This window comes from Bos indicus x Bos taurus, chromosome 5 (assembly GCF_003369695.1).
Source record: "Bos indicus x Bos taurus breed Angus x Brahman F1 hybrid chromosome 5, Bos_hybrid_MaternalHap_v2.0, whole genome shotgun sequence".
NCBI classification, from domain to species: Eukaryota; Metazoa; Chordata; class Mammalia; order Artiodactyla; family Bovidae; genus Bos; species Bos indicus x Bos taurus.
This window is the reverse complement of record NC_040080.1, coordinates 118,792,697-118,810,498: the sequence shown is the minus strand read 5'-3', so window position 1 is coordinate 118,810,498 and position 17,802 is coordinate 118,792,697. Positions and strand designations below refer to the sequence as shown.

Here is a 17,802-nt window from a genome sequence, read left to right as displayed (position 1 = left end):
ATTCTGTATTCCAGCCAAACCTTATATGACAACTAGATCCCAAGAGAGAGCTGCCAGACCTTCCTAAGGCTTTAGTCTGGAATTGGCATGGCATTAGTGCTGCCACATTCTCTTGGTCAAAGCAAGAGACTAGGCTAGACCAAAGTCAGAGAGAAGAAATAGACTCTTGGCAGAGAATTTTGACCCTCTTTAACTCATCACAGAGTGTATGGGTTAATGAATAGAATACCTGTGGAGGGGAATCTGACTGCAGATGAAATACAGTTAAAAAGAATATTGGTTAGATTTAGGGGTTCCCTTGCAGTCCAGTGGTTATCCATAGGTGATAGTGATCTCTAGAGACATCCTTGGTTGTCAAACCTGGCAGTGGCGCTGAGTCTAGTTGGTGGGAGGCCAGGGGTGCCACTGAACAGCATTCACTGCATAGGACAGCCCCTCCTGGCAGAGGACTGTCGAGGACAAAATACTAGTGATGCTGAGGGTGAAGAAACCTACCACACACCAATGGATAAAACTTTATTTTGCTCTTTTTCTACTCCTATATGTTTTGTTTTTCCTTTAAATGTGTGTCATAGAAGCTCCTGTGCCCTCTATTTTGGAACCAACTGGGGTATAAAAGACTTTTAATTAAGCTCGTGTATGTGTGTATTTTTTAGTTTTTTTTTTTTTGATCGCATCATGTGGCTTGTAGGATCTTAGTTTCCTGACCAGAGATTGAACCCTGGCCCTGAGCAGTAAAGCACTGAGTTCTAGCCACTAGGGAATTCCCAAGCCCATACGTTCTTCAATGTGATTCTATACAAACATCTACTATCAGAGGCTGGTGTTGACGTGCTTTTGCTCTGGTGAACAGCTTTGCTTAGATTTGTGGATGATTTATGAACATTTGTAATTAGAGATGCTTCTCTTTATACTTATATGTAGATGTAGATGGAGACAGAGATCTTTCCATTGGCGGGGGTGGGGGTGTGTGTGTGTGTGTGTGATTTGCAGTATAAATGATCCTATATAGTGAATCATTCCTAATAACTAAATATATGGACCATTAGACAGAATTTTGAGGTATTTTTACAACATTGCATTTTGGTGTATTGTAATTGTAGTCATTGTAACAGGATTTGTTTTAACATTTACGCTTGTATACACAGGTTAAAAACTGGGTGAAAGAATTACGGAAAATGTTGGGAAACGAAATCTGTTTATGTATAGTAGGTAAGTGTCATTAATTTTTAAAAATGTCCTTTGTTTCTTTAAAACTTTATTAAAGAATAGTACATGAATAATTTTCATTTTAAAGTTACATGAGAAAAGAAGAATGGTATTTTAGTATTTAATATTTTAGAGTCATTTAGAATTTGAAAGGGGTCTTTCAGGAGATTGAAACATCTATAATTCAAGGAATGCCCTTGGGGAGCAGCTGGGAAACCCTGAACATGTAGGGCTTTGAGTCTCCCAGCCTTGCTTCAACTTGACCTTTAGTTTTTCATCATAAGATTATTTTAGAAAATAAGAGAGTTTGGCAACTACAATATAATTAAAATCAGTGACTTAAGCTGTGTTTTTGTCATATTGTTGTTGTTCAGTCGCTAAGTTGTGTCTGACTCTTTGCAACCCCATGGATTGCAGCAGGCTCTTCTGTCCTTCACTATCTCACAGAGTTTGCTCAAATTCATGTCCATTAAATGGGTGATGCTATCTAATCATCTCATTCTCTGCCACTCCCTTCTCCTTTTGCCTTCAGTCTTTCCCAGCATCAGGGGCTTTGCCAGTGGGTCGGCTCTTCACTCAGTTGGCCAAAGTATTGGAGTGTCAGCTTCAGCATCAGTCCTTCAATGAATATTCAGGGTTGATTTCTTTTAGGATTGACTAGTTTGATTTTCTTGCTTGCTATCCAAGGGGCTCTCAAAAGTCTTGGAGAGCACAAGTCAAAAGCGTCAATTGTTCAGCAGTCAGCCTTCTTTATGGTCCAACTCACATCCGTACATGACTACTGGAAAAAGCATAGCTTTGATTACAGAGATCTTTGTCAGCAAATTGATGTCACTACTTTTTAATACCCTGTCTAGGTTTGTCATTGTTTACCTTCCAAGGAACAAGCGTCTTTTTGTTTCATGGTGGCAGTCACTATCCACAGTGATTTTGGAGCCCAAGAAAAGAAAATCTGTCAGTGTTTCCACTTTTTCCCCATCTATTTGCCATGAAGTGATGGGGCCAGATGCTATGATTTTAGTTTTTTGAATGTTGAGTTTTAAAGCAACTTTTTCACTCTTTTTCACCCTAATCAAGAGGTTCTTTAGTTCCTCTTCACTTTTTGCCATTAGAGGGGTATCATCTGCATATCTGAGGTTGTTGATATTTCCCCCAGCAATCTTGATTCTAGCTTGTGCTTCATTCAGCCTGGCATTTTGCATGATTTACTCTGCATATAAGTTAAATAAGTAGGGTGACAGAATACAGCCTTGTCATACTCCTTTTCCAATTTGGAACCAGTCTGTTGTTCCATGTCCCGCTCTAACTGTTGTTTCTTGACCAGCAAACAGGTTTCTCAGGACATGGGTAAGGTGTTCTGGTATTCCCATCTCTCTAAGAATTTTCCAGTTTTTTGTGATCCACCCAGTCAAAAGCTTTAGCATAGTCAGTGAAGCAGAAGTAGATGTTTTTCTGGAACTTCCTTGCTTTCTGCATCATTCAACAGATGTTTTCAGTTTGATCTCTGGTTTCCTCTGCCTCTTCGAGACCCACCTTGTACACCTGGAAGTTATCGGTTCACATACTGTTGAAGCCTCTCTTGAAGGATTTTGAGCATTACCTTACTAGCATGTGAAATGAGTGCAATTGTGCGGTAGTTTGAACATTCTTTGGCATTGCCTTTCTTTGGGTTTGGAATGAAAACTGACCTTTTCCAGTCCTATGGCCACTGCTGGATTTTCCAAATTTACTGACATATCGAGTGCAGGAGTTTAACAGCATCATCTATTAGGATTTTAAATAGCTAAGCTGGAATTCCGTCACCTCCACTAGCTTTGCTCATAGTCATGCTTCTGAGGCCGACTTGACTTAACACTCCAGGATGTCCAGTTCTAGTTATCTGGGTCATTAAGACCTTTTTTGTACAGTTTTTGTGTGTATTCTTGCCACCTATTCTTAGTCTCTTCTGCTTCTGTTAGGTCTTTACCATCTCTGTCCTTTATCGTGCCCATCCTCTTATGAGATGTTTCCTTGATAGCCCCAGTTTTCTTGAAGTGATCTCTAGTCTTTCCTATTCTGTTGTTTTCCTCTATTTCTTTGCATTGTTCATTTAAGAAGGCCTTCTTATCTCTCCTTGCTATTCTGTGGAACTCTGCATTCAGTTGGGTTTATCTTTCCTTTTCTTCCTTGCCTTTTGCTTCTCTTCTTTCCTCGGCTATTTGTAAAGCCTTTTCAGACAACCTCTTTGCCTTCTTGCATTTCTTTTTCTTTGGGATGATTTTGGTTACTGGTTCCTGTACAGTGTTACAAACCTACATCCATAGTTCTTCAGACATTGTCTACCAGATCTAATCCCTTGAATCTATTTTTATTACTTTTAACTATACATATTTTTGAGTTAAGGACTCCCAAGGTGACTTTTGACTCCAAAGATGAAAGTAGACCATGATTCACTAGAGTGGAGGAATATTCTTAATGGGGAAAGTAAAAGAACTCTAAAACTCTTTCTTGGACTTCTGGATTTCTCTTGGTTCCTTTTTTCTTTAGATTATTCTAAGATTGCATATGCTTTTTAGCAGTCATGTCAGCTTAATTTGTCTTTTACATAGATTATAGTTAACAAAAATCAGAATTCCATTTTTATAAGTATTGCTCTTCTGTTAGGCTTTTCCTGTCTTCCTGCATAACTGTTATATAAACCTAAGTGTAAGAATTTCAACTTGCCACGTGTTTCTGAATGTTTATGTTTGACATATTTATAATTACTAGCTTTTTCGTGTTAAATTAGATAACTTAACCTTCTTGGTCCTTATCTAAACCACTGATAATGTGTACATCAGGAATAGAGAACTCCGTACTTCGCTAGTAGAGACTTTTCCCTCTAGTTTTAGTTAATCCATTGATCAGCACTCTTGGCTGTGTTTGTTCTATTTAATAGAATATTTTGTTAATAGTCCTCAACATTTGTATGTTTGTTAAACATATATTTATTAATAATTACTTACCACTTATTGAGTGCCAGGTACTGTTGTAAGAACTACACCCTTATTATTTCATTTAAGCCTCCTGACAGCACTGCAAGAAGGTATTGTTGCCATTGCCATTTTACACGTGAGGAAATGGACCTAGAGAGCGTGACACTTCCCAGACTACATAGTACTTAGAGATAGGCCTGGGATTTTAATTCAGGCCTGTCTGCTGCTTCAGGCCCATATCCTTAACCAACAGTATGTATTACTTGCTGCTATGTACCAGGCTTTGAGAGTAATACAGTGAATAAGTTAAACAATAGATACGGTACTTGTCCCGGAGCTTATCATGTGGGGTGAGAGAGAAAAACAGGCTGTTATTGTATATTATGGTAAAAGCTGTGAAGGGGTAAGAGGAGGGTGCTGGGATAACACAAAAGGAAACCTAACTAAATTGGGGGGTGGGGTGGGTAAAGGATTTCCTAAGCCAATCAGGATTGTGATAAGAAGTGTGTTAATTATCATGAGCTTTAAGTCTCTCGTAACTGTATTGATCATTCACTTGATCATTCACTGTGATGGATATGGCTGATTTTAATAACTACTCTCCATTGCATGTGTACTATTTACTAGGCCTTTTACATTATATTTTATTTTCACATAAACCTCAGAAAGTTTATTAGCTACATTTGTACAAAGTGAGACTAAGAGAGGTGAAGTAATATGCCCCAAATCGTATAGTTTTGAAATGAGCCAGAAGTTAAAGCAAATTTTATCAGATTTAAAAGTTTCCACTACGCCACATTCCATCCAGTCTAAGCAAAATAAAGTTCCCTTTATTGCTATTAGCCATCTGCTCTTGGCAATGGGTGTATCCCTTCCATGTTGTTTATTAAAATAGGTATTTTTAAAGAAGAAAAAGTTTTTAGTGTTCTTAGCAGGATAGGTTTTTCTTCTCCAGTGGCTTCAGCCCTCAGAAAATATACAGTACTTTCAAGTAGGTGCTTATTTTGGTGGTTATTCTTGTTTTCAGGTGTTTTAAGCCTATTGGAAAGGTCCCAATGAGGCCACAGAGTAGTATTGAAACAGAAGTGAAGTGAAGTCTCTTAGTCGTGTCTGACTCTTTGTGACCCCATGGACTGTAGCCTATCAGGCTCCTCTGTTCATGGGATTCTCCAGGCAAGAATACTGGAGTGGGTTGCCATTTCCTTCTCTAGGGGATCTTCCTGACCCAGGGATCGAACCTGGGTCTCCAGCACTGCAAACAGACTCTCTATCATCTGAGCTATCAGGGAAATAAGCCTCAAAACTGCCAGCTTTAGCTCTCTTGCCTTCAAAAGAACATAGGAGCTACAAAGGTCTTGAATTTTGGGAAGGTATCAGTCACTGACAGGCAGTTTTGTGACTTAGTCTGTGCTGTTAATCCATCATGAGCACTTAACTGTTCAAAGAAACAGTAGTTATTTAGTAGAAGGATTTTTTTTGTTTAAAATATTAATTATGTTATTAAAATAGTTAGCAGTTTTAATAGTAACAGATTTTAGGGAATTCCCTGGTGGCCCAGTGTTTAGGACTTGGCGCTTTGCCTGCTGCGGCCCGGGTTCAGTCTCTGGCTGGGTAACCAAGATACTGCAAGCCACGGTGGTGAGGCAGAAAATTTAAAAAGTGAATAACTGGCTTTATTAAAGTTGGTTAAGTTTAAAATGTTACTAAGTAATAAAGCAGTGTCTCAGTTTTCCCCGAATATTCATTTGAGGCAATAAGGTGATTGTCTACTTTCCCTATCCTCATTTTTAAAAAGTAGATGTTAGTAATTCTGGCAGATTTTGAAAAAAAAAGAGAGACATTTAAGCTCTATCAAACCAACTCAGAGGGCTTTCATTAATTTCAACAGAAGTCTCCTTTTTCAATAGGAGACTGTTTACTTTCTTACTGTGGCAGAATCTTGTTCCTGTTTGTTGGCACCATCTGCCACTAGGTGGTGCTTTTTGCATTCTTCATGGCATAGAACAACTTACCCTGCTGGTGACTGTTGGATATATTGGCTGTAATATTTAGCTGATTAAAAATTTTATTGACAGAATAATGTGGGAGACCAGAACTAATATGTGTTTTTTTGCTGAGGTAGACTGATAACTGTTCAAAGAAGGAAGAGTTCAGTACTGAATTTGTTAGGACCTTCTGAGCTTTAGCATATCTGCTTCCCTCTCAGCCTTAGGCTAACCGTGTCAGATGGTGCTTGAGGCTGCACATAATTAGGGGCTCAGATTATTTGAGGTCTTCTATATACAAAATCTCTGGGCTTGTACCTCTCAGTTCTAAGCATTGCATCTTTCATTGGGAGCTTAGTTCAATGCTTTATCTGAAATTGTCTTCCTGATGCTCTAAAGTTCCAAGAAAAAAAATGACCTTATTTATAGGATTTCCCTATTTACCTCTATAGGTCATAATAGAAGAAATGAAAATATTTTTTTAACGTGTCCTTTCTTAGTGTATTTCCCCCTTTCCTGTTATTTCCCTTGCCTTTAGCACTTAGTCCAGCCTTCTTACCTTCATCTCTAGCCTGTATATAATAAGGAATCTGCATTTTGAAGTTTCTTCACTTTTATTCTGGTTGCTTTGTAGCATAATTTGAGTTTGGTTCCATTGATTAAGGAAAGCCAAACTTATTTTCAGTAATTTAAAATCTGAATGGTGTTCATATACTAAGTTCTCTGATGTTTTTAAAACAAACAATACAGTTTCTTCCCTTGCACTGATGAAGTACTTCAAAAGCCATACGTTTTAATGCTTTCTTTAATCAGTTCATATCATACAGAAAACCAAAATATTCTTAGGATCCAAAAGGCTAGCCTAATACATTTTCATGAGCAATAAGGTGGCCTTGTTTAACTACTGAGCATCTCTGAGTTGATTGGGGACCACTTAGACTTGGATAAAAATCATAGATTTTTCCTTAGAGTTCCCTAGTAAATCCTAATCCCATTTATAGTCTAAATCAAAAAGAATGCTCATCTCTTTGGGCGAGGTCTTTTCTCTCTGAGGCCGCAGCTTCAGGAGGGATATGCATTGAGCCATCTGAGGGAGGTTGAGGCATTCACCTTGACAGTCATGATCAGCCGTCATATCATAGGAGTTCACTTGATAGTTTCAAGACACTGAGAAGTCTGGTGGGGATTTGCATTATTTTTATAGGGGATTAAAATAGAATTTGTATATTTAGAATTACCTTAATTTCATTATAAAAAATGAATCAATGTTAAACACTGGCATTTACTTTTTCCAATTAGGTAATAAAGTAGACTTGGAGAAGGAGAGACATGTTTCCATTCAAGAAGCAGAATCGTAAGTGTTGTCTTTCTCTTCCTTCCATCAGTCACTCTCTATAAGAAGTCTTCATCCTTGCACAGTGTTCTTTACCATTTCGTTATTACTCAAACCTTTTAATATAGATTGAGCTATTGGATTCAATGAAGTGTGTTTACATTGGCAGTTTCTGGACTTTTTGTGACATTTAAAGATATTTCACTTATAATTCTCTTTCTACTACTACTACTACTACTACTACTACTATGTCGCTTCAGTCGTGTCCGACTCTGTGCGACCCCATAGACGGCAGCCCACCAGGCTCCCCCATCCCTGGGATTCTCCCAGCAAGAATACTGGAGTGGGTTGCTATTTCCTTCTCCAGTGCATGATAGTGAAAAGTGGAAGTGAAGTCGCTCAGTCATGTCTGACTCTTCGTGACCCCATGGACTGCAGCCTACCAGGCTCCTCTGCCCATGGGATTTTCCAGGCAAGAGTACTGGAGTGGGGTGCCATCGCCTTCTCTGAATTCTCTTTCTGATTTCAGTAAAAAGTGTAAAAGTGATGCAAAAGGAAACTGCCATGGCCAAATAGCGAGTCACAAAAACTAAAATATTTGGGTTGCAAATTAATTTATAAAAATTTCAAGTCTTGCAATATATTCTTATTTAAAAGTTGGTTCAAAAAAATAAATAAATAAAAGTTGGTTCAATATATAGAGATACTAACCAGGATATAATTTTAATTTCACTAAACCTGGGTTAATCAGTAATAAGTCACCAAAAGTGCTACTGTAAAAAAAAAAGTTCAAATAGCAGTTGTGGCAAAAACTTGAAACATTTTTTTACAGCAATTTCTGATGTCACTTTTCTTTTTAAGGTATGCAGAATCTGTGGGAGCAAAACATTATCACACTTCAGCCAAACAGAACAAAGGAATTGAGGAACTCTTTCTTGACCTTTGTAAAAGTAGGTGTATGAATGTGTGGTGTTTGCTAAATATATATTAAAATAAATGCAATACCATTAAAAATGGAAGGGGAATATACAGAATAAAAAAGATTTAAGAGATGTAACAGCATGCTGCAGTGGATGGACCTTATTTGTATTCTAATTTGACAAACTAGTGAAAAAGAACATTTGTGAAATGATTGGGACTATATGAATACTCACTGGATATTGATGATCTTAAGAAATATTGTGAATTTTGTTAGGCATGATTATGGTGTTGTGATTATGCCTAAAAATTCTTTTTTAAGTTTTTATCTTTAGAAATCATAATTTATGAATGAAATTTATGTATCTGGCACATAAATTTGATTTAAAAATAATGGTAGCGATGATTGCCAAGTATGGATGAAAGTGTGTGATGGACGTATAGATTTTCATTATGTTTTTCTTTTATGTATGTTTGTGCTTTTTCTTATTTAAAAAAAGAGAAAGGAAAATGTTTATCATATACAACCTGAAAGTCATTTCTCATATCACCAATAGAACACATACTATACTTAGGAAAACCCCAGTCTGTAGAATAATGGGTTGAGATGATTTTGTCAAATTACATTCCTTGAAATCACAGACTCTTTAGAAAACATGATGAAATGATGGCTTTCTCTCTAGAAAAATGTACATATACACAAACTTTGGAGTAAGTATCAGTTTTATGTAAACCTGAAGATCGTTCGTAGTTCACCTGGGAGAGTAATTCTCCAAATGTAGTCCCCTAATCAGCACCATTAGCATCATTTGAGAATGTGTTAGAAGTGCAAGTTCTTGGGCCTTACCCCAAACCTACTGAATCGAAATTCTGGAAGGCGGTTCCCCAACTCTGTGTTTTAATCATTCCTCATGATTCTGATTTATACTAAAATTTGAGAACCACTGCTGTACATATCAGTCACTAGGAGATCTTGTTAAAATTGTAATTTGATAAAGTTGGTCTCATGTAGGCCTGAACTTCTGTTTTCTAACAGACACCCAAGGTTTAATGATACTAGTCCTCAGACCATACTTTGAGTACTCAGGTTCTAGATCAGTGGCTTGTAAATGTTATATATCACATCTTTATATAAAAAGATTGAGTATTCTCCATATGTTATTTTAAAATTATAGAACATGTACAAGTGCTTATTTTGTATATTGTAAAACATATTAAAAAAATAGAAATTTTGAAAGGTTGGGGGAAACTGTTTTCTAATTTCATCTCAATGAATTGTCCCATATACCTCAATTTGGAAACCATTGTTTAAGATCAGTCTCTGGACGCAAGTTTAGAACCCTTATTCTGTTCTAAGGACTCGCTTTTCTCTGCTCATCTTTTCAGATATGTATTTTGCGACTATTTACTCCTAGTCTGTGTCTTATAGTCTCATTTTTCTTAACTGTTTCTCAAAGAGCAAAAGATCTAAATTTTAATGAGGTCTGATTTATCAGTTTTTCTTTATGAGTCATTTTTTGTGTGTCTTACATGAGAAATCTTTGCTAACTCAAAGTCATAAAGATTTTCTTCTACAGAGATTTCCTCCTATTCCCCCCCCCCCTTTTTTTTTTTCTTAAATCAGTTAGTTTATTTTTGGCCATGCTGGGTCTTCACTGCTGTATGGGCTTTTCTTCGGTTGCGGAGAGCGGGGGCTACACTCTAGCTGTGCTCTGCGGGCTTCCCACGGCAGTGGCTCCCCGCGTGTGGAGCACCGGCTCGGGCCCGCAGGCTGCAGTAGTTGTGGCTCCCAGGCTTTATGGAGCACAGGCGCGATAGTTGTGCTGTGTGGGCTTAGTTGCTCTGAGTCATGTAGGATCCTCCTGGATCAGGGATTGATCTCCTGCATTGGGATCTACTTCTTTACCAGTGAGCCACCAGGGAAGCCCCTCCTGCTATGTTTTCTTCTAGACATTTTGTTTTACATTTAGATCTGAAATTATGGTGGGAGATACAGATTGAACTTTCAATTTTTACATGTAAATGTCCAATTCTAGTACTGTTTCTTGAAAAGATGATTCTGTTTTCATTCAGTAAACTTGGCGCTTGTTAAAAATCAAGTGACCGTATGTATGGGAGTCTGTTTCTGGACCTGTTTTGTTTATCTCTGTATTTCTTCTTTCACCAGTATCTCACTGTCATCATTAGAGCAACTTTCTATTGTATCTTTAAACCAGATAGTGTGAGTCCTCCAGCTTTCTTCTTCCGCCTTCATCCTAAACTCTTTGGTTCTTCAAATGTTATTTGCTTAAAAGTTTCACATTACTTGAAAAATAATCTTGTACCCTAAATATCGCTTGTACTTGGAACAATTTGACCTTCTTTGACATATTTTGAAGGCGGGAAGAGGGGACGACAGAGGATGAGATGGTTGGATGGCATCACCAACTCAATGGAAGTGAATTTGAGTAAACTCTGGGAGTTGGTGATGGATGGGGAGGCCTGGTGTGCTGCAGTCCATGGGGTTGCAAAGAGTCAGACACGACTAGACGACTGAACTGAACTGACATATTTCTAAATATACTTGGAAAATCTTAAGGATGACACTTGTATACAGTCATTTGTTCAAATCAAAAACTTGTTTTCTCTGGTGATGTCACTGTGGCTGTGATGCAGCTGGACAAATACCTTTGCTATTACTTAGTTTCCTTGTTGGTTGAAAGTCTGCTATCATGATGGTAAATGGAAATTAGAGAAACAGAAGGCTCAGGTTGTGGTCCTAAATGATCTCTGCTTTCTCCCTCTCTTAGGAATGATAGAAACTGCACAAGTGGATGAGAGGGCAAAAGGCAATGGCTCCAGTCAGCCAGGAGCTGCAAGGCGAGGTGTACAGATTATTGATGATGAACCTCAAGCCCAGAGCGTTGGCGGAGGGTGCTGTTCTTCTGGATAACTGTTCACCCCTAAGAAAGTAAAAAAAACAAACTGTGGATCATTGCCCTCAACATGAAGACTGCCATATTCCAAGTCACATTATTTTACCGATGGAGTTATGGAATTAACAGTATTTTAAATTACGTTTATAACTGCAGAGACCTTAAGTGCTAAACTTAGTGGAGTTTGTGACCAGAGAATTGGCATTTTCTACAAATGTTAACAAAGCAATTACCAATGGCCTTTTTACATATTTTTTTCTTTAATAAGAAATAATATGCATGTAGAAAAGACCTACTTAAAGGCTTCATTTATATTCTTTTAAATCAAATCTTTATTTAATAACTTATATATGTTGTTGGAATGGTATACATTTTTGCAGTCCTTTGTATTTTGTGGTAGTTTGAATTGTATCCCTTCTAAACAGCAAACTGTCTTTTGTTTTCTTCTTCTTTTGTTGTTTTTTTTTTTTTTAATTAGCAGATACCTGAAGTACTATTTTTGCAGGGTTTGCACAGGCCCCTAACTGTCTACTACACTTTGATATAATCTATATACATCCTGTATGCTGAGGTGGTAAAATACAATGTAAATTACATATTAAATATTTTATCTGCTTTTACAAGTGCAAGGTGCAAAAATATATACAATAGTCTCATTGATGACTGTAAAGTGAATTAACATTTGGTGATAATGCCTAAGCTTTTTGACTCTGATATAAAGATCATAGCTCCCCTTCACTTCTGTCTTAACTTAAAAGCGGTGTGTTTAAATTTTCTCATATACTTTACTTGAATTATTGCTGTTGTCATGTTTTTTGCCTCTAAATCCATCTGATGATTAATTGAGCAACAGCATTTGCCTTTGGGTTTTGGGTTGTTTTGTTCTTTCTGGGGTTTGTTTTTTGGGGGACAGGGATAAAAGAGATGACTTCTGCCATTTTTGCTGTAGAGTGGTTACCTTAGAAGTATTTGAGTGGAGCATGCTGAGTTTCACTTATGCAAAGCTTTAGTTTTCTCTTACGCTTTATATGAAATGGATTCACTGGTATGAGAAGAGAGGAAGAACTTCCAGATAGTAGCCACTCACCAAGACTCTTTTACACAGCAGCATGTTAGTGGTAGTTTCTGCTCCGGAGGCAGCACTTCTGGATCCTTCCTAAGCAAATTGTATTTGTTCATTGCTTGCCAGAGATGAACAGAGAAAGTTTTGTTTCATTTTGTAAGCGCTATCCTTCTGAGTTTCTTTGAAGGGAAACATTTCATGTAATGTAGTTATAGTGAACACTGGAAAGATTTATTATAAAATTATATTCTTGTATACTTTGTAAATGAGTCTCACTAGGTTTTTTTTTTTTTTTCCTTAAGCATAAGTCTAAACTTAAATTTGTTAATTTTAATAGAATCCGGCACAGGAAGAACACAAATTGTGTAAATTAACATAAATTGTTCTTGTTCTAATATATATATTTTTCCATTTCTGTCATGCTTGGAAAACTAGTAAATGATATGTCTAAGATAAAATGGAATGGTCCCTGGATTTACTTCTTACAAGAAGCAGTAGTATACAATAAAATTATTAGCTTGAACAGTTAAGAGAATATAAAGAAGTTATAGTTAAAAAAAAATAATTTTCCCAAATGGGTTAAAGTTGAATGAATTGCCATCTTGATGTTATGATATTGCAATTTTAACTTAGTATTAAGTATTCTATAAGTCTGCATTTTTACCCTCTTTAATTGTTGTCTCTGTCAAACTCAACACACTGCTTCTCTGTTGTGTGTGTTTAGGGAGGTGGGTGGAAAGAGTTTCCTGAAAGATAAGCTAAAATTGTCTTCTTTTATGGGATGATCGTACTCTGTGTAGTTCCTTGGTTTCCTGGAGGGAGGCAGGGGAGATTCTGAGTACAGATACTAGAACAAATAGTTTTTGCCTTCCTGGTTTTTTTGTTTATAGAGAAAGCCTTGTTGTAGATGTAGATGGGAAATAAGCTCCTCTCCATTGGAGTGAAGTATGTTTTTAAAACTAATTAGAGATGAAATTGAGGTTTATTTTAAAAAGTAAAATCAAAAGTCATAATTGGAGAGTTGGACTCTTTGATTTTCCGCCCTATATTAATGATATAAAGTCCAGATAGAAACCTCTTCTCCAGAGTTGCCAGATAATTATTGGTGAGGTACAACCACTCTCTCTGTTTCTTTCTTTACTCTTCCTTGGTTTCTGTGCATCTTCCTTAACATCAAGCATTTCATTATTTTTTTCACCTGTAATTTAAACTAATTCAGTAGCAACAATAGATAATATGGTATACCTGACCTTGCTCCAAAGCTCAAAAGTTTTAGGTAGGAATAGACTGAAAGGGTAGTGAAACAGGACAAATCAGTTGAAGCGTGTAATCAAAGGAGAGATAAAAAAATTACAAACAAAGGCTAAGAAAATTTTTCTGGTACTTACTTTACCTCCCTAATACGTCTTTTGTGTTCCTGTCCTTACAATTGTGCTACTAGGAAGAAGACACAAACTATCATGTTGTGTATTAAAAGTAGTAGGTAGGTAGAACCAATATATTTTTCAACTAATAAGTGTATTCTCTTGGTATATATAAATTAAAAGTTGGTTTAAGATAGACATTAAAAGGGTATCCAAATATTTAAAGTATACAATCATAGTTTCTGTAATGACAATGGATATTCTGCTTGTTTTGCATTGTGATTATAGAGGAAGATTATTGTTTTTAAAAATACACATTTCACAATTTGGGGGTAAACAGTAATCTGAAAAGCAATAAGCATCACATTATCATATAAAATATCTGAATTTCTTTGGTTCTGGGGATATCTTCTGAAAATAGCCTAAAGCTATGGCTGTAACAGCTAAATTAAAATCTTTTGAAAAATATTAGCTTGTATATTATTAGTAATTACTTTTTATTTGGCATTAAAATAAAAGCAGAATATTTCATTTTTAGATTTTCAGTGAGAAAAGAAATAGAGAAGGAAGGTAGTAAGAAGTAGAATGAAAATCAGGTAGATAGGAAATTCTACACCCTGACAATTTTAAAAATCATTTAAAAAATTACAGTACTTTTAACAAATAGTTTCTAAATAAGGCAAATTATGCATTGTGCCAAATATTTAGAACATTAAAAATGAGTTGTTATACTGTTTTATTTCTTTTAATCCATAATTTTCAATTTTCTGTATTACAAATGCTACCAGGGATCTTAGATCATCGATCTTATATTAACTTCAGATGATATAACTTACATTCTGGAAGGGTTTGATCATGCCTTTGACTTTTGAAATTTACCTTTTGACTTCTGTTTGCCATTATAGTTTTTTAAAGTAGATACTTTAAAAGCATCTAAAAGTATATATATCTAAAAGATACATGTATTTTAAAGTAGAAACAGTGTGACAAAGAGGGTATACCTAATTTGTGACCATTTAAAATGTGCAGATCCTCTAAAAAATGGGGTAGATAGTAATGACCAGCAAGAACCTTACAATAATTTCTAAAGATACAGAAACTAAATAGATCCTTAAGTGTACTTTTCTAAATTATAAATTGCATTACCTAGATTTTAATAATTAAAAGCTGGGATTCATTGAACTTGTACATTTACTTGATTTCATAGTAGTCATTGATTCTAGTAAGCTGCTGTTCTGTAATATTTTATCAGCTAAAACAGTAAGAATATATTTGGTGTTATGGGCTAAAATTCATGTTACACATATGTCTGACTTTGATAGCTTTTCCCTTTTCAAGAAAACTATAATTTTCAGCAAACTTTCATGTAAGTATTTTAGTATTAATCACATGTAATGAAAAAATATAGAAATACTCTTAAAGGTTTGCAATTTTAAGCAAAAATGCTTTGCTTCTAAACAAATACCACTTTGGCAGATCTTTAGCACTGCTTGGGCTATCTGGGATTTATATATAATCTCTCTTCTAAGGAAGCTGAGTGTGCTTTTAGGTGTTAACCTTTCTACTGCAGCATTTTTTCTGCAGTAAATAATGAACATGGCATGGTACATGGAACACCCAGAAAGAATCTTATTCTTAAAGCATCTTGTCCTCTCCAAAATAATGCACGTATTTCCAGGTGCATTGGATTAAAGCCAAAGGATGAGCCCACCTACTTAAATGATCTTTGTTGCCATGGTATCGGTTCTCTCTGAGTTTGGTACTTCCTGGCAACTGAATCATTTCTTCATTATCAAATACTCAAGAAAAAGCTTATGTGATTTCCTTAAATTTGATCTTGTGTGGAGCAATGAGAGAAAGGTGTGGGATAGCAGGGGTAAAGGATGATGATGATGAAAAACAGACAACAGTGGTATTTAGTAAACTATACCTTTAGTGGTGGGTTTCTCTGGGGGCTCAGTGGTGAAGAATCCGCCTGCCAGTGCAGGAGATGCGGATTTGATTTCTGGGTCAAGAAGATCCCCTTGAGAAAGAAATGGCAACCCACTCCAGTATTCTTGCCTGGGAAATGCAATGGACAGAGGAGCCTAGCCTGCTGTAGTCCATGAGCTCACAAAGAGTCGGACACGACTTAGTGACTAAACAACTCAACAATCTTTAGTGGTAGCAAGCTATTTTAAGGAAACCATCGTATGAAGTACTTCCTAGAAGTATAAAAGTTCCTCGTTTTTTATTTAATTACATATGACTATATTCTAGGAAAAAAATTAAAAATACAGATATTGTAAAAGTGCCACTGGGATACCCTCTCCAAAATGGAAACTGTTAACTGTTGCTCTAGAGTGTATACTCTTCAATCACCTTTTCTTTATGCATTTATATACATATATGTTTACCTGTAGAAATACATAATTTTGTGCATTTAAAATTTTTACATATTGTGTCTTACTATGCATATGTTTTGCAACTTGCTTTTTTTCCTACCAAAATGTCTAGGAGATTTTACGTCAATATATACAGATTTTCATTTTCTTCCAATCTCTTTGGGTATATTTTGCCTTTTTATATAACTTCTGGCTGTCCATAAAACCTTCTCCAGGGACTCTCCTGGCAGTCCGATGATTAGGATTCCTCGCTCTCAATGCAGGGGGCACATGTTAGGTCACTGGTGTAGTCAGGGAACTGGGATCCCACATGCCACATGGCCTAAAAGAAAACAAAAAAAAATCTTCCCCATAGGAATCTGGCCAATTATGTGGATTTCATTAGAATCATATAATTTAAATGCAAGGCAGGATTTAACTTAGAATCGGGGTCTCTCTTAAGCGTGTGAATCAAGAAATTAGACATCTGCCTACAATTCATTTGAAGTATTACTTTTGGCCTACTGTTGACTGACTAGTACATAAAATTCAGGAGTTAACTTTAGCAGATTTTTCTTATATTCAGAATAAGTTTTTATTTGAGGAAAGAAGGAAAAAAGGGAAGGTATCAGTTCAGTCACTTAGTCGTGTCCGACTCTGCGACCCCATGAACTTTATTCAGAATAAGCTTTTATTTAAGGAAAGAAGGAAAAAAGGGAAGGTATAATTGGTAGGAAAAAGAGGACAAACTAAAACGAGTCTTTATACAGCTTTGAGCGTTACATAACACAAGACTTCACGCTACCAAAAATTGAAAACTTGGTTAATTTGTGCCGTTAATACAGAATGAAAAATGAAAATCTTTCTTCAGGTCTTCCCCTCCCCAACCATCCCTCTTTAGAGGTAACTGTTGTTAACAACTTGGTATGTGTCTCTATCTAATATATAAATGTTTTAGTTTATTTTTGGCCTTTACAAATGTTCAGTTCCCTGAAAGCAGTTTGTTGTTGGGTTGCTAAGTCGTGTCTGACTCTGTGACCCCATAAACTGCAGCACATCAGGCTTCCCTGCCCTTCACTGTCTCCCAGAGTTCACTGAAATGTCTGTCCATTGACTCAGTGATGCCATCCAACCATCTCATTCTGTCACCCCCTTCTACAGTCCATGGGGTCCCAAAGAGTTGGACATGATTGAAAGTGTTAGTTGCTGAGTCGAAAGCAATTTCTACCCTATGTCAAATTCTGCCCTCAATCAATGACCAACTTTGCAAGAACAAATCAGAATCATACCTTTTAAAAGAAAGTTAAATCAGTGATAACAGTTCTTGAACTAGAAGTTAAGTACCTGACTCTGAAGATGTTGTACATTTCCTTTAGGAGTAACTAGCATTCTGGGGAGAAGGCAGTGGCAACCCACTCCAGTACTCTTGCCTGGAAAATCCCATGGATGGAGGAGCCTGGTAGGCTGCAATCCATGGGGTCGCAAAGAGTCAGACACGACTGAGCGACTTCACTTTCACTTTTCACTTTCATGCATTGGAGAAGGAAATGGCAACCCACTCCAGTGTTCTTGCCTGGAGAATCCCAGGGACGGGGGAACCTGGTGGACTGCCATCTCTGGGGTCGCACAGAGTCGGACACGACTGAAGCAACTTAGCAGCAGCAGCATTCTGGGAAGAAGGAAATGGCAACCCGCTCC

At 36.7% G+C, this 17,802-nt stretch overlaps 1 protein-coding gene across 1 annotated transcript in view; it reads left to right on the top strand.

Moving 5' to 3' along the window:
- RAB21 (RAB21, member RAS oncogene family) overlaps window positions 1–14,209 on the top strand; it is a 33,711-nt gene extending 19,502 nt beyond the window's left edge. Inside the window, exons 4-7 of the mRNA XM_027543357.1 lie at window positions 1,149–1,212; window positions 7,448–7,502; window positions 8,343–8,431; window positions 11,189–14,209. Of these exons, the coding sequence (XP_027399158.1) occupies window positions 1,149–1,212; window positions 7,448–7,502; window positions 8,343–8,431; window positions 11,189–11,331 (351 nt within the window). The 3' untranslated portion in view covers window positions 11,332–14,209. The remainder of the gene's footprint in view (window positions 1–1,148; window positions 1,213–7,447; window positions 7,503–8,342; window positions 8,432–11,188) is intronic.
- The last annotated feature ends 3,593 nt before the right edge of the window (window positions 14,210–17,802 follow it).